Source organism: Electrona antarctica, assembly GCF_951216825.1.
Source record: "Electrona antarctica genome assembly, chromosome: 20".
NCBI classification, from domain to species: domain Eukaryota; kingdom Metazoa; phylum Chordata; class Actinopteri; order Myctophiformes; family Myctophidae; genus Electrona; species Electrona antarctica.
In genome coordinates, this window is record NC_136801.1 from 271,101 (window position 1) to 296,694 (window position 25,594).

The window sequence follows — 25,594 nt, forward strand, 5'->3', positions numbered from 1 at the left end:
AACCTTTACTCTGTGACACATGGTCTCAACCTTTACTCTGTGACACATGGTCTCAACCTTTCCTCTGTGATAGCACCTGGTCTCAACCTTTCCTCTGTGACACCTGGTCTCAACCTTTACTCTGTGACACCTGGTCTCAACCTTTACTCTGTGACAGCACCTGGTCTCAACCTTTCCTCTGTGACACCTGGTCTCAACCTTTCCTCTGTGACAGCACCTGGTCTCAACCTTTCCTCTGTGATAGCACCTGGTCTCAACCTTTCCTCTGTGACAGCACCTGGTCTCAACCTTTCCTCTGTGATAGCACCTGGTCTCAACCTTTCCTCTGTGACAGCACCTGGTCTCAACCTTTCCTCTGTGACACCTGGTCTCAACCTTTCCTCTGTGACAGCACCTGGTCTCAACCTTTCCTCTGTGACACCTGGTCTCAACCTTTACTCTGTGACACCTGGTCTCAACCTTTACTCTGTGACACCTGGTCTCAACCTTTACTCTGTGACACCTGGTCTCAACCTTTCCTCTGTGACACCTGGTCTCAACCTTTACTCTGTGACACCTGGTCTCAACCTTTACTCTGTGACAGCACCTGGTCTCAACCTTTCCTCTGTGACACCTGGTCTCAACCTTTCCTCTGTGACAGCACCTGGTCTCAACCTTTCCTCTGTGATAGCACCTGGTCTCAACCTTTCCTCTGTGACAGCACCTGGTCTCAACCTTTCCTCTGTGATAGCACCTGGTCTCAACCTTTCCTCTGTGACAGCACCTGGTCTCAACCTTTCCTCTGTGACACCTGGTCTCAACCTTTCCTCTGTGACAGCACCTGGTCTCAACCTTTCCTCTGTGACACCTGGTCTCAACCTTTACTCTGTGACACCTGGTCTCAACCTTTACTCTGTGACACCTGGTCTCAACCTTTACTCTGTGACACCTGGTCTCAACCTTTCCTCTGTGACACCTGGTCTCAACCTTTCCTCTGTGACACCTGGTCTCAACCTTTCCTCTGTGACACCTGGTCTCAACCTTTCCTCTGTGACAGCACCTGGTCTCAACCTTTCCTCTGTGACAGCACCTGGTCTCAACCTTTCCTCTGTGACACCTGGTCTCAACCTTTACTCTGTGACACCTGGTCTCAACCTTTCCTCTGTGATAGCACCTGGTCTCAACCTTTCCTCTGTGACACCACCTGGTCTCAACCTTTCCTCTGTGACACCACCTGGTCTCAACCTTTCCTCTGTGACACCTGGTCTCAACCTTTCCTCTGTGACACCTGGTCGCAACCTTTGCTCTGTGACACCTGGTCTCAACCTTTCCTCTGTCACACCTGGTCTCAACCTTTCCTCTGTCACACCTGGTCTCAACCTTTCCTCTGTGACACCTGGTCTCAACCTTTCCTCTGTGACACCTGGTATCAACCTTTCCTCTGTGACACCTGGTCTCAACCTTTCCTCTGTGACACCTGGTCTCAACCTTTACTCTGTGACACCTGGTCTCAACTTTTACTCTGTGACACCTGGTCTCAACCTTTCCTCTGTGACACCTGGTCTCAACCTTTGCTCTGTGACACCTGGTCTCAACCTTTCCTCTGTGACACCTGGTCTCAACCTTTACTCTATGACAGCACCTGGTCTCAACCTTTCCTCTGTGACACCTGGTCTCAACCTTTCCTCTGTGACACCTGGTCTCAACCTTTCCTCTGTGACACCTGGTCTCAACCTTTCCTCTGTGACACCTGGTCTCAACCTTTCCTCTGTGACACCTGGTCTCAACCTTTACTCTGCGACACCTGGTCTCAACCTTTACTCTGTGACACCTGGTCTCAACCTTTCCTCTGTGATAGCACCTGGTCTCAACCTTTACTCTGGGACACCTGGTCTCAACCTTTACTCTATGACAGCACCTGGTCTCAACCTTTCCTCTGTGACACCTGGTCTCAACCTTTACTCTGTGACACCTGGTCTCAACCTTTACTCTGTGACACCTGGTCTCAACCTTTACTCTGTGACACCTGGTCTCAACCTTTACTCTGTGACACCTGGTCTCAACCTTTCCTCTGTGACACCTGGTCTCAACCTTTCCTCTGTGACACCTGGTCTCAACCTTTCCTCTGTGACACCTGGTCTCAACCTTTCCTCTGTGACAGCACCTGGTCTCAACCTTTCCTCTGTGACAGCACCTGGTCTCAACCTTTCCTCTGTGACAGCACCTGGTCTCAACCTTTCCTCTGTGACACCTGGTCTCAACCTTTACTCTGTGACACCTGGTCTCAACCTTTCCTCTGTGATAGCACCTGGTCTCAACCTTTCCTCTGTGACACCACCTGGTCTCAACCTTTCCTCTGTGACACCACCTGGTCTCAACCTTTACTCTGTGACACCTGGTCTCAACCTTTCCTCTGTGACACCTGGTCTCAACCTTTCCTCTGTGACACCTGGTCTCAACCTTTGCTCTGTGACACCTGGTCTCAACCTTTCCTCTGTCACACCTGGTCTCAACCTTTCCTCTGTCACACCTGGTCTCAACCTTTCCTCTGTGACACCTGGTCTCAACCTTTCCTCTGTGACACCTGGTATCAACCTTTCCTCTGTGACACCTGGTCTCAACCTTTCCTCTGTGACACCTGGTCTCAACCTTTACTCTGTGACACCTGGTCTCAACTTTTACTCTGTGACACCTGGTCTCAACCTTTCCTCTGTGACACCTGGTCTCAACCTTTACTCTGTGACACCTGGTCTCAACCTTTCCTCTGTGACACCTGGTCTCAACCTTTACTCTATGACAGCACCTGGTCTCAACCTTTCCTCTGTGACACCTGGTCTCAACCTTTCCTCTGTGACACCTGGTCTCAACCTTTCCTCTGTGACACCTGGTCTCAACCTTTCCTCTGTGACACCTGGTCTCAACCTTTCCTCTGTGACACCTGGTCTCAACCTTTACTCTGCGACACCTGGTCTCAACCTTTACTCTGTGACACCTGGTCTCAACCTTTCCTCTGTGATAGCACCTGGTCTCAACCTTTACTCTGGGACACCTGGTCTCAACCTTTACTCTATGACAGCACCTGGTCTCAACCTTTCCTCTGTGACACCTGGTCTCAACCTTTCCTCTGTGATAGCACCTGGTCTCAACCTTTCCTCTGTGACACCACCTGGTCTCAACCTTTCCTCTGTGACACCTGGTCTCAACCTTTAATCTGTGACACCTGGTCTCAACCTTTACTCTGTGACACCTGGTATCAACCTTTACTCTGTGACACCTGGTCTCAACCTTTACTCTGTTACACCTGGTCTCAACCTTTCCTCTGTGACACCTGGTCTCAACCTTTCCTCTGTCACACCTGGTCTCAACCTTTCCTCTGTCACACCTGGTCTCAACCTTTACTCTGTGACACCTGGTCTCAACCTTTCCTCTGTGACAGCACCTGGTCTCAACCTTTCCTCTGTGACACCTGGTCTCAACCTTTCCTCTGTGACACCTGGTCTCAACCTTTCCTCTGTGACACCTGGTCTCAACCTTTACTCTGTGACACCTGGTCTCAACTTTTACTCTGTGACACCTGGTCTCAACCTTTCCTCTGTGATAGCACCTGGTCTCAACCTTTCCTCTGTGATAGCACCTGGTCTCAACCTTTCCTCTGTGATAGCACCTGGTCTCAACCTTTACTCTATGACAGCACCTGGTCTCAACCTTTACTCTGTGACACCTGGTCTCAACTTTTACTCTGTGACACCTGGTCTCAACCTTTCCTCTGTGATAGCACCTGGTCTCAACCTTTCCTCTGTGATAGCACCTGGTCTCAACCTTTCCTCTGTGATAGCACCTGGTCTCAACCTTTCCTCTGTGACACCACCTGGTCTCAACCTTTCCTCTGTGACACCTGGTCTCAACCTTTACTCTGTGACACCTGGTCTCAACCTTTCCTCTGTGACACCTGGTCTCAACCTTTCCTCTGTGACACCTGGTCTCAACCTTTCCTCTGTGACACCTGGTCTCAACCTTTACTCTGTGACACCTGGTCTCAACCTTTCCTCTGTGACACCTGGTCTCAACCTTTCCTCTGTGACACCTGGTCTCAACCTTTCCTCTGTGACACCTGGTCTCAACCTTTCCTCTGTGACACCTGGTCTCAACCTTTCCTCTGTGACACCTGGTCTCAACCTTTACTCTGTGACACATTGTCTCAACCTTTCCTCTGTGACACCTGGTCTCAACCTTTCCTCTGTGACAGCACCTGGTCTCAACCTTTCCTCTGTGACACCTGGTATCAACCTTTCCTCTGTGACACCTGGTCTCAACCTTTCCTCTGTGACACCTGGTCTCAACCTTTACTCTGTGACACATGGTCTCAACCTTTCCTCTGTGATAGCACCTGGTCTCAACCTTTCCTCTGTGACACCTGGTCTCAACCTTTACTCTGTGACACCTGGTCTCAACCTTTCCTCTGTGACAGCACCTGGTCTCAACCTTTCCTCTGTGACACCTGGTCTCAACCTTTCCTCTGTGACAGCACCTGGTCTCAACCTTTCCTCTGTGACACCTGGTCTCAACCTTTACTCTGTGACAGCACCTGGTCTCAACCTTTCCTCTGTGATAGCACCTGGTCTCAACCTTTCCTCTGTGACAGCACCTGGTCTCAACCTTTCCTCTGTGATAGCACCTGGTCTCAACCTTTCCTCTGTGACAGCACCTGGTCTCAACCTTTCCTCTGTGACACCTGGTCTCAACCTTTCCTCTGTGACAGCACCTGGTCTCAACCTTTCCTCTGTGACACCTGGTCTCAACCTTTACTCTGTGACAGCACCTGGTCTCAACCTTTCCTCTGTGACACCTGGTCTCAGCCTTTCCTCTGTGATAGCACCTGGTCTCAACCTTTCTTCTGTGATAGCACCTGGTCTCAACCTTTCCTCTGTGATAGCACCTGGTCTCAACCTTTCCTCTGCGAAAATTGTACTAGTACTTTATATTGTATTATATTGTATTGTACTCGAGCACTACTGCCCCCTGGTTGTAGTGCCTGGTCTCAACCTTTCCTCTGTGACACCTGGTCTCAACCTTTCCTCTGTGACACCTGGTCTCAATACTCTCAACCTTTCATCTGTGACACCTGGTCTCAACCTTTCCTCTGTGACACCTGGTCTCAACCTGTCCTCTGTGACACCTGGTCTCAACCTGTCCTCTGTGACACCTGGTCTCAACCTTTACTCTGTGCCACCTGGTCTCAACCTTTACTCTGTGATAGCACCTGGTCTCAACCTTTACTCTGTGACACCTGGTCTCAACCTTTCCTCTGTGACACCTGGTCTCAACCTTTCCTATGTGACACCTGGTCTCAACCTTTCCTCTGTGACACCTGGTCTCAACCTTTCCTCTGTGACACCTGGTCTCAACCTTTACTCTGTGACACCTGGTCTCAACCTTTCCTCTGTGACAGCACCTGGTCTCAACCTTTCCTCTGTGACACCTGGTCTCAACCTTTCCTCTGTGACACCTGGTCTCAACCTTTACTCTGTGACACCTGGTCTCAACCTTTCCTCTGTGATAGCACCTGGTCTCAACCTTTCCTCTGTGACACCACCTGGTCTCAACCTTTCCTCTGTGACACCTGGTCTCAACCTTTACTCTGTGACACCTGGTCTCAACCTTTCCTCTGTGACACCTGGTCTCAACCTTTGCTCTGTGACACCTGGTCTCAACCTTTCCTCTGTCACACCTGGTCTCAACCTTTCCTCTGTCACACCTGGTCTCAACCTTTCCTCTGTGACACCTGGTCTCAACCTTTCCTCTGTGACACCTGGTATCAACCTTTCCTCTGTGACACCTGGTCTCAACCTTTCCTCTGTGACACCTGGTCTCAACCTTTACTCTGTGACACCTGGTCTCAACTTTTACTCTGTGACACCTGGTCTCAACCTTTCCTCTGTGACACCTGGTCTCAACCTTTACTCTGTGACACCTGGTCTCAACCTTTCCTCTGTGACACCTGGTCTCAACCTTTCCTCTGTGACAGCACCTGGTCTCAACCTTTCCTCTGTGACACCTGGTATCAACCTTTCCTCTGTGACACCTGGTCTCAACCTTTCCTCTGTGACACCTGGTCTCAACCTTTACTCTGTGACACCTGGTCTCAACATTTCCTCTGTGATAGCACCTGGTCTCAACCTTTCCTCTGTGATAGCACCTGATCTCAACCTTTACTCTGTGATAGCACCTGGTCTCAACCTTTACTCTGTGACACCTGGTCTCAACCTTTACTCTATGACAGCACCTGGTCTCAACCTTTCCTCTGTGACACCTGGTCTCAACCTTTCCTCTGTGACACCTGGTCTCAACCTTTCCTCTGTGACACCTGGTCTCAACCTTTCCTCTGTGACACCTGGTCTCAACCTTTCCTCTGTGACACCTGGTCTCAACCTTTCCTCTGTGACACCTGGTCTCAACCTTTACTCTGCGACACCTGGTCTCAACCTTTACTCTGTGACACCTGGTCTCAACCTTTCCTCTGTGATAGCACCTGGTCTCAACCTTTACTCTGGGACACCTGGTCTCAACCTTTACTCTATGACAGCACCTGGTCTCAACCTTTCCTCTGTGACACCTGGTCTCAACCTTTCCTCTGTGATAGCACCTGGTCTCAACCTTTCCTCTGTGACACCACCTGGTCTCAACCTTTCCTCTGTGACACCTGGTCTCAACCTTTAATCTGTGACACCTGGTCTCAACCTTTACTCTGTGACACCTGGTATCAACCTTTACTCTGTGACACCTGGTCTCAACCTTTACTCTGTTACACCTGGTCTCAACCTTTCCTCTGTGACACCTGGTCTCAACCTTTCCTCTGTCACACCTGGTCTCAACCTTTCCTCTGTCACACCTGGTCTCAACCTTTACTCTGTGACACCTGGTCTCAACCTTTACTCTGTGACACCTGGTCTCAACCTTTACTCTGTGACACCTGGTCTCAACCTTTACTCTGTGACAGCACCTGGTCTCAACCTTTCCTCTGTGACACCTGGTCTCAACCTTTCCTCTGTGACACCTGGTCTCAACCTTTCCTCTGTGACACCTGGTCTCAACCTTTACTCTGTGACACCTGGTCTCAACTTTTACTCTGTGACACCTGGTCTCAACCTTTCCTCTGTGATAGCACCTGGTCTCAACCTTTCCTCTGTGATAGCACCTGGTCTCAACCTTTCCTCTGTGATAGCACCTGGTCTCAACCTTTCCTCTGTGATAGCACCTGGTCTCAACCTTTCCTCTGTGACACCACCTGGTCTCAACCTTTCCTCTGTGATAGCACCTGGTCTCAACCTTTCCTCTGTGACAGCACCTGGTCTCAACCTTTCCTCTGTGATAGCACCTGGTCTCAACCTTTCCTCTGTGACACCACCTGGTCTCAACCTTTCCTCTGTGACACCTGGTCTCAACCTTTACTCTGTGACACCTGGTCTCAACCTTTCCTCTGTGACACCTGGTCTCAACCTTTCCTCTGTGACACCTGGTCTCAACCTTTCCTCTGTGACACCTGGTCTCAACCTTTACTCTGTGACACCTGGTCTCAACCTTTCCTCTGTGACACCTGGTCTCAACCTTTCCTCTGTGACACCTGGTCTCAACCTTTCCTCTGTGACACCTGGTCTCAACCTTTCCTCTGTGACACCTGGTCTCAACCTTTCCTCTGTGACACCTGGTCTCAACCTTTACTCTGTGCCACATTGTCTCAACCTTTCCTCTGTGACACCTGGTCTCAACCTTTCCTCTGTGACAGCACCTGGTCTCAACCTTTCCTCTGTGACACCTGGTATCAACCTTTCCTCTGTGACACCTGGTCTCAACCTTTCCTCTGTGACACCTGGTCTCAACCTTTACTCTGTGACACATGGTCTCAACCTTTCCTCTGTGATAGCACCTGGTCTCAACCTTTCCTCTGTGACACCTGGTCTCAACCTTTACTCTGTGACACCTGGTCTCAACCTTTCCTCTGTGACAGCACCTGGTCTCAACCTTTCCTCTGTGACACCTGGTCTCAACCTTTCCTCTGTGACAGCACCTGGTCTCAACCTTTCCTCTGTGATAGCACCTGGTCTCAACCTTTCCTCTGTGATAGCACCTGGTCTCAACCTTTCCTCTGTGACAGCACCTGGTCTCAACCTTTCCTCTGTGATAGCACCTGGTCTCAACCTTTCCTCTGTGACACCTGGTCTCAACCTTTCCTCTGTGACAGCACCTGGTCTCAACCTTTCCTCTGTGATAGCACCTGGTCTCAACCTTTCCTCTGTGACAGCACCTGGTCTCAACCTTTCCTCTGTGACACCTGGTCTCAACCTTTCCTCTGTGACAGCACCTGGTCTCAACCTTTCCTCTGTGACACCTGGTCTCAACCTTTACTCTGTGACAGCACCTGGTCTCAACCTTTCCTCTGTGACACCTGGTCTCAGCCTTTCCTCTGTGATAGCACCTGGTCTCAACCTTTCTTCTGTGATAGCACCTGGTCTCAACCTTTCCTCTGTGATAGCACCTGGTCTCAACCTTTCCTCTGCGAAAATTGTACTAGTACTTTATATTGTATTATATTGTATTGTACTCGAGCACTACTGCCCCCTGGTTGTAGTGCCTGGTCTCAACCTTTCCTCTGTGACACCTGGTCTCAACCTTTCCTCTGTGACACCTGGTCTCAATACTCTCAACCTTTCATCTGTGACACCTGGTCTCAACCTTTCCTCTGTGACACCTGGTCTCAACCTGTCCTCTGTGACACCTGGTCTCAACCTGTCCTCTGTGACACCTGGTCTCAACCTTTACTCTGTGCCACCTGGTCTCAACCTTTACTCTGTGATAGCACCTGGTCTCAACCTTTACTCTGTGACACCTGGTCTCAACCTTTCCTCTGTGACACCTGGTCTCAACCTTTCCTATGTGACACCTGGTCTCAACCTTTCCTCTGTGACACCTGGTCTCAACCTTTCCTCTGTGACACCTGGTCTCAACCTTTACTCTGTGACACCTGGTCTCAACCTTTCCTCTGTGACAGCACCTGGTCTCAACCTTTCCTCTGTGACACCTGGTCTCAACCTTTCCTCTGTGACACCTGGTCTCAACCTTTACTCTGTGACACCTGGTCTCAACCTTTCCTCTGTGATAGCACCTGGTCTCAACCTTTCCTCTGTGACACCACCTGGTCTCAACCTTTCCTCTGTGACACCTGGTCTCAACCTTTACTCTGTGACACCTGGTCTCAACCTTTCCTCTGTGACACCTGGTCTCAACCTTTGCTCTGTGACACCTGGTCTCAACCTTTCCTCTGTCACACCTGGTCTCAACCTTTCCTCTGTCACACCTGGTCTCAACCTTTCCTCTGTGACACCTGGTCTCAACCTTTCCTCTGTGACACCTGGTATCAACCTTTCCTCTGTGACACCTGGTCTCAACCTTTCCTCTGTGACACCTGGTCTCAACCTTTACTCTGTGACACCTGGTCTCAACTTTTACTCTGTGACACCTGGTCTCAACCTTTCCTCTGTGACACCTGGTCTCAACCTTTACTCTGTGACACCTGGTCTCAACCTTTCCTCTGTGACACCTGGTCTCAACCTTTCCTCTGTGACAGCACCTGGTCTCAACCTTTCCTCTGTGACACCTGGTATCAACCTTTCCTCTGTGACACCTGGTCTCAACCTTTCCTCTGTGACACCTGGTCTCAACCTTTACTCTGTGACACCTGGTCTCAACATTTCCTCTGTGATAGCACCTGGTCTCAACCTTTCCTCTGTGATAGCACCTGATCTCAACCTTTACTCTGTGATAGCACCTGGTCTCAACCTTTACTCTGTGACACCTGGTCTCAACCTTTACTCTATGACAGCACCTGGTCTCAACCTTTCCTCTGTGACACCTGGTCTCAACCTTTCCTCTGTGACACCTGGTCTCAACCTTTCCTCTGTGACACCTGGTCTCAACCTTTCCTCTGTGACACCTGGTCTCAACCTTTCCTCTGTGACACCTGGTCTCAACCTTTCCTCTGTGACACCTGGTCTCAACCTTTACTCTGCGACACCTGGTCTCAACCTTTACTCTGTGACACCTGGTCTCAACCTTTCCTCTGTGATAGCACCTGGTCTCAACCTTTACTCTGGGACACCTGGTCTCAACCTTTACTCTATGACAGCACCTGGTCTCAACCTTTCCTCTGTGACACCTGGTCTCAACCTTTCCTCTGTGATAGCACCTGGTCTCAACCTTTCCTCTGTGACACCACCTGGTCTCAACCTTTCCTCTGTGACACCTGGTCTCAACCTTTAATCTGTGACACCTGGTCTCAACCTTTACTCTGTGACACCTGGTATCAACCTTTACTCTGTGACACCTGGTCTCAACCTTTACTCTGTTACACCTGGTCTCAACCTTTCCTCTGTGACACCTGGTCTCAACCTTTCCTCTGTCACACCTGGTCTCAACCTTTCCTCTGTCACACCTGGTCTCAACCTTTACTCTGTGACACCTGGTCTCAACCTTTACTCTGTGACACCTGGTCTCAACCTTTACTCTGTGACACCTGGTCTCAACCTTTACTCTGTGACAGCACCTGGTCTCAACCTTTCCTCTGTGACACCTGGTCTCAACCTTTCCTCTGTGACACCTGGTCTCAACCTTTCCTCTGTGACACCTGGTCTCAACCTTTACTCTGTGACACCTGGTCTCAACTTTTACTCTGTGACACCTGGTCTCAACCTTTCCTCTGTGATAGCACCTGGTCTCAACCTTTCCTCTGTGATAGCACCTGGTCTCAACCTTTCCTCTGTGATAGCACCTGGTCTCAACCTTTCCTCTGTGATAGCACCTGGTCTCAACCTTTCCTCTGTGACACCTGGTCTCAACTTTTACTCTGTGACACCTGGTCTCAACCTTTCCTCTGTGATAGCACCTGGTCTCAACCTTTCCTCTGTGACACCTGGTCTCAACCTTTACTCTGTGATAGCACCTGGTCTCAACCTTTCCTCTGTGATAGCACCTGGTCTCAACCTTTACTCTATGACAGCACCTGGTCTCAACCTTTCCTCTGTGACACGTGGTCTCAACCTTTCCTCTGTGATAGCACCTGGTCTCAACCTTTCCTCTGTGACACCACCTGGTCTCAACCTTTCCTCTGTGACACCTGGTCTCAACCTTTACTCTGTGACACCTGGTCTCAACCTTTACTCTGTGACACCTGGTCTCAACATTTCCTCTGTGACACCTGGTCTCAACCTTTCCTCTGTGACACCTGGTCTCAACCTTTACTCTGTGACACCTGGTCTCAACCTTTCCTCTGTGACACCTGGTCTCAACCTTTCCTCTGTGACACCTGGTCTCAACCTTTCCTCTGTGACACCTGGTCTCAACCTTTACTCTGTGACACCTGGTCTCAACCTTTACTCTGTGACACATTGTCTCAACCTTTCCTCTGTGACACCTGGTCTCAACCTTTCCTCTGTGACAGCACCTGGTCTCAACCTTTCCTCTGTGACACCTGGTATCAACCTTTCCTCTGTGACACCTGGTCTCAACCTTTCCTCTGTGACACCTGGTCTCAACCTTTACTCTGTGACACCTGGTCTCAACCTTTACTCTGCGACACCTGGTCTCAACCTTTACTCTGTGACACCTGGTCTCAACCTTTCCTCTGTGATAGCACCTGGTCTCAACCTTTACTCTGGGACACCTGGTCTCAACCTTTACTCTATGACAGCACCTGGTCTCAACCTTTCCTCTGTGACACCTGGTCTCAACCTTTCCTCTGTGATAGCACCTGGTCTCAACCTTTCCTCTGTGACACCACCTGGTCTCAACCTTTCCTCTGTGACACCTGGTCTCAACCTTTAATCTGTGACACCTGGTCTCAACCTTTACTCTGTGACACCTGGTATCAACCTTTACTCTGTGACACCTGGTCTCAACCTTTACTCTGTTACACCTGGTCTCAACCTTTCCTCTGTGACACCTGGTCTCAACCTTTCCTCTGTCACACCTGGTCTCAACCTTTCCTCTGTCACACCTGGTCTCAACCTTTACTCTGTGACACCTGGTCTCAACCTTTACTCTGTGACACCTGGTCTCAACCTTTACTCTGTGACACCTGGTCTCAACCTTTCCTCTGTGACAGCACCTGGTCTCAACCTTTCCTCTGTGACACCTGGTCTCAACCTTTCCTCTGTGACACCTGGTCTCAACCTTTCCTCTGTGACACCTGGTCTCAACCTTTACTCTGTGACACCTGGTCTCAACTTTTACTCTGTGACACCTGGTCTCAACCTTTCCTCTGTGATAGCACCTGGTCTCAACCTTTCCTCTGTGATAGCACCTGGTCTCAACCTTTCCTCTGTGACACCTGGTCTCAACCTTTACTCTATGACAGCACCTGGTCTCAACCTTTACTCTATGACAGCACCTGGTCTCAACCTTTCCTCTGTGACACGTGGTCTCAACCTTTCCTCTGTGATAGCACCTGGTCTCAACCTTTCCTCTGTGACACCACCTGGTCTCAACCTTTCCTCTGTGACACCTGGTCTCAACCTTTACTCTGTGACACCTGGTCTCAACCTTTCCTCTGTGACACCTGGTCTCAACCTTTCCTCTGTGACACCTGGTCTCAACCTTTCCTCTGTGACACCTGGTCTCAACCTTTACTCTGTGACACCTGGTCTCAACCTTTCCTCTGTGACACCTGGTCTCAACCTTTCCTCTGTGACACCTGGTCTCAACCTTTCCTCTGTGACACCTGGTCTCAACCTTTCCTCTGTGACACCTGGTCTCAACCTTTACTCTGTGACACATTGTCTCAACCTTTCCTCTGTGACACCTGGTCTCAACCTTTCCTCTGTGACAGCACCTGGTCTCAACCTTTCCTCTGTGACACCTGGTATCAACCTTTCCTCTGTGACACCTGGTCTCAACCTTTCCTCTGTGACACCTGGTCTCAACCTTTACTCTGTGACACATGGTCTCAACCTTTCCTCTGTGATAGCACCTGGTCTCAACCTTTCCTCTGTGACACCTGGTCTCAACCTTTACTCTGTGACACCTGGTCTCAACCTTTCCTCTGTGACAGCACCTGGTCTCAACCTTTCCTCTGTGACACCTGGTCTCAACCTTTCCTCTGTGACAGCACCTGGTCTCAACCTTTCCTCTGTGACAGCACCTGGTCTCAACCTTTCCTCTGTGATAGCACCTGGTCTCAACCTTTCCTCTGTGACAGCACCTGGTCTCAACCTTTCCTCTGTGACACCTGGTCTCAACCTTTCCTCTGTGACAGCACCTGGTCTCAACCTTTCCTCTGTGACACCTGGTCTCAACCTTTACTCTGTGACAGCACCTGGTCTCAACCTTTCCTCTGTGACACCTGGTCTCAGCCTTTCCTCTGTGATAGCACCTGGTCTCAACCTTTCTTCTGTGATAGCACCTGGTCTCAACCTTTCCTCTGTGATAGCACCTGGTCTCAACCTTTCCTCTGCGAAAATTGTACTAGTACTTTATATTGTATTATATTGTATTGTACTCGAGCACTACTGCCCCCTGGTTGTAGTGCCTGGTCTCAACCTTTCCTCTGTGACACCTGGTCTCAACCTTTCCTCTGTGACACCTGGTCTCAATACTCTCAACCTTTCATCTGTGACACCTGGTCTCAACCTTTCCTCTGTGACACCTGGTCTCAACCTGTCCTCTGTGACACCTGGTCTCAACCTGTCCTCTGTGACACCTGGTCTCAACCTGTCCTCTGTGACACCTGGTCTCAACCTTTACTCTGTGCCACCTGGTCTCAACCTTTACTCTGTGATAGCACCTGGTCTCAACCTTTACTCTGTGACACCTGGTCTCAACCTTTCCTCTGTGACACCTGGTCTCAACCTTTCCTCTGTGACACCTGGTCTCAACCTTTCCTCTGTGACACCTGGTCTCAACCTTTCCTCTGTGACACCTGGTCTCAACCTTTACTCTGTGACACCTGGTCTCAACCTTTCCTCTGTGACAGCACCTGGTCTCAACCTTTCCTCTGTGACACCTGGTATCAACCTTTACTCTGTGACACCTGGTCTCAACCTTTCCTCTGTGACACCTGGTCTCAACCTTTACTCTGTGACACCTGGTCTCAACCTTTCCTCTGTGATAGCACCTGGTCTCAACCTTTCCTCTGTGACACCACCTGGTCTCAACCTTTCCTCTGTGACACCTGGTCTCAACCTTTACTCTGTGACACCTGGTCTCAACCTTTCCTCTGTGACACCTGGTCTCAACCTTTGCTCTGTGACACCTGGTCTCAACCTTTCCTCTGTCACACCTGGTCTCAACCTTTCCTCTGTCACACCTGGTCTCAACCTTTCCTCTGTGACACCTGGTCTCAACCTTTCCTCTGTGACACCTGGTATCAACCTTTCCTCTGTGACACCTGGTCTCAACCTTTCCTCTGTGACACCTGGTCTCAACCTTTACTCTGTGACACCTGGTCTCAACTTTTACTCTGTGACACCTGGTCTCAACCTTTCCTCTGTGACACCTGGTCTCAACCTTTACTCTGTGACACCTGGTCTCAACCTTTCCTCTGTGACACCTGGTCTCAACCTTTCCTCTGTGACAGCACCTGGTCTCAACCTTTCCTCTGTGACACCTGGTCTCAACCTTTCCTCTGTGACACCTGGTCTCAACCTTTCCTCTGTGACACCTGGTCTCAACCTTTACTCTGTGACACCTGGTCTCAACATTTCCTCTGTGACAGCACCTGGTCTCAACCTTTCCTCTGTGATAGCACCTGATCTCAACCTTTACTCTGTGATAGCACCTGGTCTCAACCTTTACTCTGTGACACCTGGTCTCAACCTTTACTCTATGACAGCACCTGGTCTCAACCTTTCCTCTGTGATAGCACCTGATCTCAACCTTTACTCTGTGACACCTGGTCTCAACCTTTCCTCTGTGACACCTGGTCTCAACCTTTCCTCTGTGACACCTGGTCTCAACTTTCCTCTGTGATAGCACCTGGTCTCAACCTTTCCTCTGTGATAGCACCTGATCTCAACCTTTCCTCTGTGACACCTGGTCTCAACCTTTCCTCTGTGACACCACCTGGTCTCAACCTTTCCTCTGTGACACCTGGTCTCAACCTTTACTCTGTGACACCTGGTCTCAACCTTTCCTCTGTGACACCTGGTCTCAACCTTTGCTCTGTGACACCTGGTCTCAACCTTTCCTCTGTGACACCTGGTCTCAACCTTTACTCTGTGACACCTGGTCTCAACCTTTCCTCTGTGACACCTGGTCTCAACCTTTGCTCTGTGACACCTGGTCTCAACCTTTCCTCTGTCACACCTGGTCTCAACCTTTCCTCTGTCACACCTGGTCTCAACCTTTCCTCTGTGACACCTGGTCTCAACCTTTCCTCTGTGACACCTGGTATCAACCTTTCCTCTGTGACACCTGGTCTCAACCTTTCCTCTGTGACACCTGGTCTCAACCTTTACTCTGTGACACCTGGTCTCAACTTTTACTCTGTGACACCTGGTCTCAACCTTTCCTCTGTGACACCTGGTCTCAACCTTTACTCTGTGACACCTGGTCTCAACCTTTCCTCTGTGACACCTGGTCTCAACCTTTCCTCTGTGACAGCACCTGGTCTCAACCTTTCCTCTGTGACACCTGGTCTCAACCTTTCCTCTGTGACAGCACCTGGTCTCAACCTTTACTCTGTGACACCTGGTCTCAACCTTTACTCTATGACAGCACCTGGTCTCAACCTTTCCTCTGTGACACCTGGTCTCAACCTTTCCTCTGTGACACCTGGTCTCAACCTTTCCTCTGTGACACCTGGTCTCAACCTTTCCTCTGTGACACCTGGTCTCAACCTTTCCTCTGTGACACCTGGTCTCAACCTTTCCTCTGTGACACCTGGTCTCAACCTTTACTCTGCGACACCTGGTCTCAACCTTTACTCTGTGACACCTGGTCTCAACCTTTCCTCTGTGATAGCACCTGGTCTCAACCTTTACTCTGGGACACCTGGTCTCAACCTTTACTCTATGACAGCACCTGGTCTCAACCTTTCCTCTGTGACACCTGGTCTCAACCTTTCCTCTGTGACACCTGGTCTCAACCTTTAATCTGTGACACCTGGTCTCAACCTTTACTCTGTGACACCTGGTATCAACCTTTACTCTGTGACACCTGGTCTCAACCTTTACTCTGTTACACCTGGTCTCAACCTTTACTCTGTGACACCTGGTCTCAACCTTTCCTCTGTGACACCTGGTCTCAACCTTTCCTCTGTGACACCTGGTCTCAACCTTTCCTCTGTGACACCTGGTCTCAACCTTTACTCTGTGACACCTGGTCTCAACCTTTCCTCTGTGATAGCACCTGGTCTCAACCTTTCCTCTGTGATAGCACCTGGTCTCAACCTTTCCTCTGTGACAGCACCTGGTCTCAACCTTTCCTCTGTGACACCTGGTCTCAACCTTTACTCTGTGACACCTGGTCTCAACCTTTCCTCTGTGATAGCACCTGGTCTCAACCTTTCCTCTGTGACAGCACCTGGTCTCAACATTTCCTCTGTGACAGCACCTGGTCTCAACCTTTCCTCTGTGATAGCACCTGGTCTCAACCTTTACTCTGTGACACGTGGTCTCAACCTTTCCTCTGTGACACCTGGTCTCAACCTTTCCTCTGTGACACCACCTGGTCTCAACCTTTCCTCTGTGACACGTGGTCTCAACCTTTCCTCTGTGATAGCACCTGGTCTCAACCTTTCCTCTGTGACACCACCTGGTCTCAACCTTTCCTCTGTGACACCTGGTCTCAACCTTTACTCTGTGACACCTGGTCTCAACCTTTACTCTGTGACACCTGGTCTCAACATTTCCTCTGTGACACCTGGTCTCAACCTTTCCTCTGTGACACCTGGTCTCAACCTTTACTCTGTGACACCTGGTCTCAACCTTTCCTCTGTGACACCTGGTCTCAACCTTTCCTCTGTGACACCTGGTCTCAACCTTTACTCTGTGACACCTGGTCTCAACCTTTACTCTGTGACACATTGTCTCAACCTTTCCTCTGTGACACCTGGTCTCAACCTTTCCTCTGTGACAGCACCTGGTCTCAACCTTTCCTCTGTGACACCTGGTATCAACCTTTCCTCTGTGACACCTGGTCTCAACCTTTCCTCTGTGACACCTGGTCTCAACCTTTACTCTGTGACACCTGGTCTCAACTTTTACTCTGTGACACCTGGTCTCAACCTTTCCTCTGTGATAGCACCTGGTCTCAACCTTTCCTCTGTGATAGCACCTGGTCTCAACCTTTACTCTGTGACACCTGGTCTCAACCTTTACTCTATGACAGCACCTGGTCTCAACCTTTCCTCTGTGACACCTGGTCTCAACCTTTCCTCTGTGATAGCACCTGGTCTCAACCTTTCCTCTGTGACACATGGTCTCAACCTTTCCTCTGTGATAGCACCTGGTCTCAACCTTTCCTCTGTGACACCTGGTCTCAACCTTTACTCTGTGACACCTGGTCTCAACCTTTCCTCTGTGACAGCACCTGGTCTCAACCTTTCCTCTGTGACACCTGGTCTCAACCTTTCCTCTGTGACAGCACCTGGTCTCAACCTTTCCTCTGTGATAGCACCTGGTCTCAACCTTTCCTCTGTGACAGCACCTGGTCTCAACCTTTCCTCTGTGACACCTGGTCTCAACCTTTCCTCTGTGACAGCACCTGGTCTCAACCTTTCCTCTGTGACACCTGGTCTCAACCTTTACTCTGTGACAGCACCTGGTCTCAACCTTTCCTCTGTGACACCTGGTCTCAGCCTTTCCTCTGTGATAGCACCTGGTCTCAACCTTTCTTCTGTGACACCTGGTCTCAACCTTTACTCTGTGACAGCACCTGGTCTCAACCTTTCCTCTGTGACACCTGGTCTCAGCCTTTCCTCTGTGATAGCACCTGGTCTCAACCTTTCTTCTGTGATAGCACCTGGTCTCAACCTTTCCTCTGTGATAGCACCTGGTCTCAACCTTTCCTCTGCGAAAATTGTACTAGTACTTTATATTGTATTATATTGTATTGTACTCGAGCACTACTGCCCCCTGGTTGTAGTGCCTGGTCTCAACCTTTCCTCTGTGACACCTGGTCTCAACCTTTCCTCTGTGACACCTGGTCTCAATACTCTCAACCTTTCATCTGTGACACCTGGTCTCAACCTTTCCTCTGTGACACCTGGTCTCAACCTGTCCTCTGTGACACCTGGTCTCAACCTGTCCTCTGTGACACCTGGTCTCAACCTTTACTCTGTGCCACCTGGTCTCAACCTTTACTCTGTGATAGCACCTGGTCTCAACCTTTACTCTGTGACACCTGGTCTCAACCTTTCCTCTGTGACACCTGGTCTCAACCTTTCCTCTGTGACACCTGGTCTCAACCTTTCCTCTGTGACACCTGGTCTCAACCTTTCCTCTGTGACACCTGGTCTCAACCTTTCCTCTGATGCATGCCTGCATGCGCTCTCATGCCAAAGGAAAAAAACAAAAAAAAGACAATCTGTGCCTGAAGCAAAACATGACAAAGTGTTTCCCTTTCCCTTTCACTGGCACGCGCACAAGCACACACGCGCACGCACACGCACACGCACGCGCACGCGCGTTGAGCAAATACAAAGATGAATGCCTGTCAAGTTGACGTCAGGCCGTGAATCAACAGCCGTGAATGTTCCACGAATGAATCTTTAGGAGTCTCTTGTGTTGTGATGAAAGTGGGTCAGAAGGTAAGAGCTTAACCCATTCTGGACCGGGAACCCCTTCTGGTGTTTCATTATGTTACACTTTAGCTATTGAAAAATAGCAGACCTACAAGCTCATAGCGCGGCACCGAGTGGCGCGCTACGAGCTTGTAGGTCTGCTATTTTTGAAAAATCTTGAAAATGTGGCGCAAATCTTTGAATATATATATTTCAATGCGAATGATTTTAGATCATATCTTTTGTAGAATCGTATCGCAGCGTGAGCTGAAGGGAGCGCGGTGTGTTTACATTTCAGCTAATAACTAATAACTCTCACCGTGAAACACACAGAGAAAATACCTTCTAGTCTGCTACTAACGCATGTATCCAAGCAGAGCATTACTTTCACCATGAAGACTGGAATGACAATGAAGGGAAAATGTACGCCATCCTGTCCTCAGTACACGTCTCGTATTTTGCCATCGACAACGAAAGGAGAAATTAGAGGTAAAATGTCCGCCAAATATGACGTACATTTGTGGCAACAGGCATTCTGATTGGCCAGTATGAGATGATGCACGATGATAAGAGCGCCCCTCACTTCACACGGGTGTGATTTTTCCCCCTTCCTTTTCCCTACAGGCAGGTGTCACAGGTGTTTAGTGATTTCCTAACCACTGGATATGGAAACATTAAGTTTTTTTTTTTTTTTTTTTTTTTTATCCCACGATTTTGTAACCCATTTTTCGCCCCTGTGTCAATTATCTAATGTGATCCTGGGCTCTACACACCCTCCGCCAACCTAGTCCCCATATATGGGGGACATGGGGTGAGCAACGGACTTGAACTCATGCTTCCTTCATGCCTGAGTGTCCAAGTTGCTCCTTTACACCTGACAGTGGGAGTTTCCCTGGTTGGACGTAGCGCGTGGAAGGAACACGTTATTCCAACCAGTTCCTTTCCCCTCCATCAGGCGCCCCGGCTGGCCAGGGGGAGGCAGTTTAGAGACCAGGATTACTGCATGTTTTTGTGAGGGTACCTACCCTAGGGGGACACGGGGAGAACATGCAAACTCCACACAGAAAGGCCCTTTCGCCAACCCCGCCTCGGGTATGGGCACTGATGACGCGGAGGAGGAAACACGCTACCAGAACCCACAGCGTCCCGAGCGGGAATCGAACCCAGGACCTTCTAGCTGTGAGGCGACAGCACTACCCACTGTGCCACCGTGCCCCTGAAACATGAGGTTTATCAGAAAACTGTCATGATTCAGAAAACATTTAGCACCTGGTCTCAGGTCTACAGCGGTGAAACTCACCCATGCACAGGCCGCTTGTCCACCCAGGGTCAGAGGTCAGGTTAGGGTCAAGGTCAAGTTCAAGGTCAGGGTTGTGGTCTGGTTGTGTTTAACCCATTCAGGACTGGGAACGCCTTTTTGGTGTTTTTTTAAGCATTATGTTATACTTTAGCTATTGAAAAATAGCAGATCTACAAGCTCGTAGCGCGGCACCGAGTGCCGCGCTACGAGCTTGTAGATCTGCTATTTTTGAAAAATCGTGAAAATGTGACGCAAATCTTTGAATATATATATTCTTTCAGAGCGTTTTTAACTCAAATCTTTGCTTCTTGGGGAGGTCCCTGGAACAACATCTTTTCAGATGGGGCTCGGAGGTCAATTACATATATTTTTGGGAGTCCTTGACATGAAAATGTTTGAGAACCACTGACATAGAAACATGGGGGTTTTCAGAAACTGTCATGATTTAGAAGACTTTTTATTTTATTTTTAGACAGTGTGTTTTGGACTCACCCACGCCGAGCCTCTTGTCCACCCAGGGTCAGAGGTCAGGTTAGGGTCAAGGTCAGGGTTAGGGGTCAGGGTTAGAGGTCAGGGTTAGGGGTCAGTAAGTGGTCAGACTCACCCACGCCGAGCCTCTTGTCCACCCAGGCCAGCAGCTCCTTGGTGTACTTGGACCATGCCTTGGCGTAGTGCAGCGCCGACTCCACTCCTCCGTCCCGCCCGTGGAGGGCCTCGTCCACGCTGTCCCCGGACCCCCGCAGGCTCTCCCCGGACCCCCGCAGGCTCTCCCCGGACCCCCGCAGGCTCTCCCCGGACCCCCGCAGACACGCGGCGGCGGGGCACGCACACGCCGGCCCTGCCAACATGCCAGAGGACGAGGAGACCCCGTACATCAGCCGGTGAAGCAAGGGTCTCCACACGGTGGCGCTCATCTCGCCCCCCCTCCTCACCAGCGCCGCAGACTTGCACGCTCGCCTCTGCATGTGTGTGTGTGTGTGTGTGAAAGTGTGTTTGAGAGTGTGTGTGTGTGTTGGTCAGAAAGCCCGTGCTGACCTTGCGCAGAGGGATACCTGCTAGCGGCTAACACCCTGCTGAGGGTAATTCCTTCTGACAGGAGGGAGGGGGAGGGGGAGGGGGAGGGGGAGGGTTGACTGAACGCTGGATGTGATTAATGGGCTAAGCTCTCACACAGGATCGCACTGCACTGCACGGCCACTCGCTTTACCCCACGTAACCCCACACACGTACACACACTCGCACACGTACACACACACACACGTACACACACACACACACGTGCACACACACACACACACACGTGCACACACACACGTACACACACTCGCACACGTACGCACACACACACACACACACTCGCACACGTACGCACACACACACGCACACGTGCACACACACTCGCACACACACACGCACACACACACACGTACACACACTCGCACACGTACGCACACACACACGTACACACACTCGCACACACACACACGTACACACACACACACGTACACACACACGCACACACGCACACGTTGCACAGAGAGGAGTGCAACGAGACATCAGTAAATCAGGGTGCGTGCGTGCGTGTGTGCGCACGTGCGTACATGACGGTGGAGGGTAATTGCTATGCAACTTGTGTATCGTTTTCCAAATGTCCAAAAACTTTACTTTTCACGATTCCGATTCAAAAATGGCAAAAATGTATGTTATTTTAGCGTTCTAAGCTTAGCCTAGACGTTGATTAGCGACATTAGAAGTATTTTTTTATAATTTGTTATAATATAGACGTTGAAACGACGTAGATCTGAGCCTAGACTGCACATTCACTGTGTGTAAAAAGTAAAAAGCGGAGTGCACCACATCAAGCCCTACCTGGCGGATCATCTTTCTCCGGACCGGATCCTCCACATTCCACAGAGAGGTTCTCAAAAGACTGGAAGGAAAACAAAACGAGGAGATGTTTACAGAAGAGAGATTCAACCAATATTTATTATAGAATGAGAATACTAGTGTGCATAGATCTTGGCGTTCGGATTTACAGTATGTTCTGCTACATTTATCTCCCTGTTCGGCACATTTAACACCCCGAACGGCCGGGGTTATTTAATCCATTAAATCAGAGGTTATTTAATCCATTAAATCAGAGGTTATTTAATCCATTAAATCAGAGGTTATTTAATCCATTAAATCAGAGGTTATTTAATCCATTAAATCAGAGGTTATTTAATCCATTAAATCAGGTTATTTAATCCATTAAATCAGAGGTTATTTAACCCATTAAATCAGAGGTTATTTAATCCATTAAATCAGAGGTTATTTAACCCATTAAATCAGGTTATTTAATCCATTAAATCAGAGGTTATTTAATCCATTAAATCAGAGGTTATTTAATCCATTAAATCAGAGGTTATTTAACCCATTAAATCAGAGGTTATTTAACCCATTAAATCAGAGGTTATTTAATCCATTAAATCAGAGGTTATTTAATCCATTAAATCAGAGGTTATTTAATCCATTAAATCAGAGGTTATTTAATCCATTAAATCAGAGGTTATTTAATCCATTAAATCAGAGGTTATTTAACCCATTAAATCAGAGGTTATTTAATCCATTAAATCAGAGGTTATTTAACCCATTAAATCAGAGGTTATTTAATCCATTAAATCAGAGGTTATTTAATCCATTAAATCAGAGGTTATTTAATCCATTAAATCAGAGGTTATTTAATCCATTAAATCAGAGGTTATTTAATCCATTAAATCAGAGGTTATTTAATCCATTAAATCAGAGGTTATTTAACCCATTAAATCAGAGCACATTTAGCGACGGACCGGATGTTATCCCGGATGTAGCTGGAGCAGCTAAATGTAGCCAAAACACTCTAGAGGCGATCGACAACAACGGGAGGTATGATTAATTCTACCGCGACTAGCGACCGCGGTGGGCCGTCTAACACATGATCTTTTCTTAGAATTGGATGGAATGATTTGGATCAACAGTTATTCACGTTTTAAGATTTTCCATCTCGTCGGCTAAACAGGGAGGGGGGGAACATTTTCCACTCCCAGCCTGTGGAGCGATGCGATCGGTTTTGATATCAATAATCTCCGTCCTTTTGATCAATCTCCGTCCTGAGCGCTGGGCGTTACTAATTGATAGGGCGGAGAACTCCGTCCTGTGCGCTCAGGGTGTTAAAACACCATCAGTAAACATTAAGAGCAGGGAGATAGATATACAATAACAACCCCCCCCCCATGGGGAACATAAATAACAGAGCCCATTGCTGGGGTGGCACTGGGAGCAAACATCACAACAACGAGGAACCATAAGCAGAAGGAAGGCAGGAAGAGCATGCAGTCTAGTGAGCTTAAAGACCCCGCCCAATTGGTCAGCTGACTGCCACATCAGCGAATGACATGTGGGTATTGCACACACTTACATAGTAATGCAGCATATTAACCCCTTGAGTACATGTATGCGCCCTTGAGCACAGCATGAAACCCCTGGAGTATATCTGACTGAACTAACTCCGCAAGCTACGTATCATGTCTACGCTTAAACAAACATTTACAGAACGGTTAAGGTTAAGGTTTTCTCAGTAAGTAAGAGATAGCTTCCATTTTAGAGACGTTTATGGAACCTACAGAAAAGGAGGTAAAAAAACAGGAACTGGGATCCCGGTGTCAATTTATCATCACCGCACGCACGCACGCACGCACGCACGCACGCACGCACGCACGCACGCACGCACGCACGCATTACAGCCGGGAAGTTCTCCTTTAAACCCTGAAGCTTCGCACCGAGTCGACGCTTCCTCTCCGTGACCTTTGACACGGAACCGTGACCTCCGTTTACCCAATCAGGGTCACCTCCTGTGGGCCCTAGAGTGACGCAGTGTTGTTTTCGTCGACTAAAACTAAGACGAAAAATGTCCGTCGACTACCTTTTTTCACTGACGAAAACTACATGGAAACTAAATGAAAACTAATCTATGATGACTAAAACTAAGACTAAATATACTGACAATTCTGTCAACAAATAAAAACTAGACTAAAATGTTGGGAAGGGACTAGTGGACAAGAGATCCATTATAAGTCAGTTTACACTTGCTTGCATGCTGAAAATAGCCGATCTACAAGCTTGCGTTGTGAGCTTGTAGATTGGCTATTTTCAGCAAGTGTAAAATCAGCCATCAAGGCCCCGCCAAAACAAATTTTAGTCGACTAAAATCTTATGACATTTGGTCGACTAAAACTAGATTAAACACTAAAACATTCCGGGTGACTAAAATGTGACTAAAACTAAATGAAGACGTTTCTAGAGACTACGACTAAAACTAAATGAAGACGTTTCTAGAGACTACGACTAAAACTAAATGAAGACGTTTCTAGAGACTACGACTAAAACTAAATGGAGACGTTTCTAGAGACTACGACTAAAACTAAATGAAGACGTTTCTAGAGACTACGACTAAAACTAAATGAAGACGTTTCTAGAGACTACGACTAAAACTAAATGAAGACGTTTCTAGAGACTACGACTAAAACTAAATGAAGACGTTTCTAGAGACTACGACTAAAACTAAATGAAGACGTTTCTAGAGACTACGACTAAAACTAAATGAAGACGTTTCTAGAGACTACGACTAAAACTAAATGAAGACGTTTCTAGAGACTACGACTAAAACTAAATGAAGACGTTTCTAGAGACTACGACTAAAACTAAATGAAGACGTTTCTAGAGACTACGACTAAAACTAAATGAAGACGTTTCTAGAGACTACGACTAAAACTAAATGAAGACGTTTCTAGAGACTACGACTAAAACTAAATGAAGACGTTTCTAGAGACTACGACTAAAACTAAATGAAGACGTTTCTAGAGACTACGACTAAAACTAGATGAAGACGTTTCTAGAGACTACGACTAAAACTAAATGAAGACGTTTCTAGAGACTACGACTAAAACTAAATGAAGACGTTTCTAGAGACTACGACTAAAACTAAATGAAGACGTTTCTAGAGACTACGACTAAAACTAAATGAAGACGTTTCTAGAGACTACGACTAAAACTAAATGAAGACGTTTCTAGAGACTACGACTAAAACTAAATGAAGACGTTTCTAGAGACTACGACTAAAACTAAATGAAGACGTTTCTAGAGACTACGACTAAAACTAAATGAAGACGTTTCTAGAGACTACGACTAAAACTAAATGAAGACGTTTCTAGAGACTACGACTAAAACTAAATGAAGACGTTTCTAGAGACTACGACTAAAACTAAATGAAGACGTTTCTAGAGACTACGACTAAAACTAAATGAAGACGTTTCTAGAGACTACGACTAAAACTAGATGAAGACGTTTCTAGAGACTACGACTAAAACTAGATGAAGACGTTTCTAGAGACTACGACTAAAACTAAATGAAGACGTTTCTAGAGACTACGACTAAAACTAAATGAAGACGTTTCTAGAGACTACGACTAAAACTAAATGAAGACGTTTCTAGAGACTACGACTAAAACTAAATGAAGACGTTTCTAGAGA

At 48.4% G+C, this 25,594-nt stretch overlaps 1 protein-coding gene across 2 annotated transcripts in view; it reads right to left on the reverse strand.

The window, feature by feature from the left end:
- The window catches only part of LOC306913039 (rho GTPase-activating protein 29-like), a 96,563-nt gene that overhangs the window by 53,268 nt on the left and 17,701 nt on the right, over positions 1 to 25,594 (reverse strand). For both annotated transcript variants that reach the window (XM_079489549.1, XM_079489548.1), the window contains exons 4-5: positions 21,918 to 21,978; positions 20,653 to 20,886 (exon numbers count right to left, since the gene is read on the reverse strand). In XM_079489549.1, the coding sequence (XP_079345675.1) occupies positions 20,653 to 20,886; positions 21,918 to 21,978 (295 nt within the window). The remainder of the gene's footprint in view (positions 1 to 20,652; positions 20,887 to 21,917; positions 21,979 to 25,594) is intronic.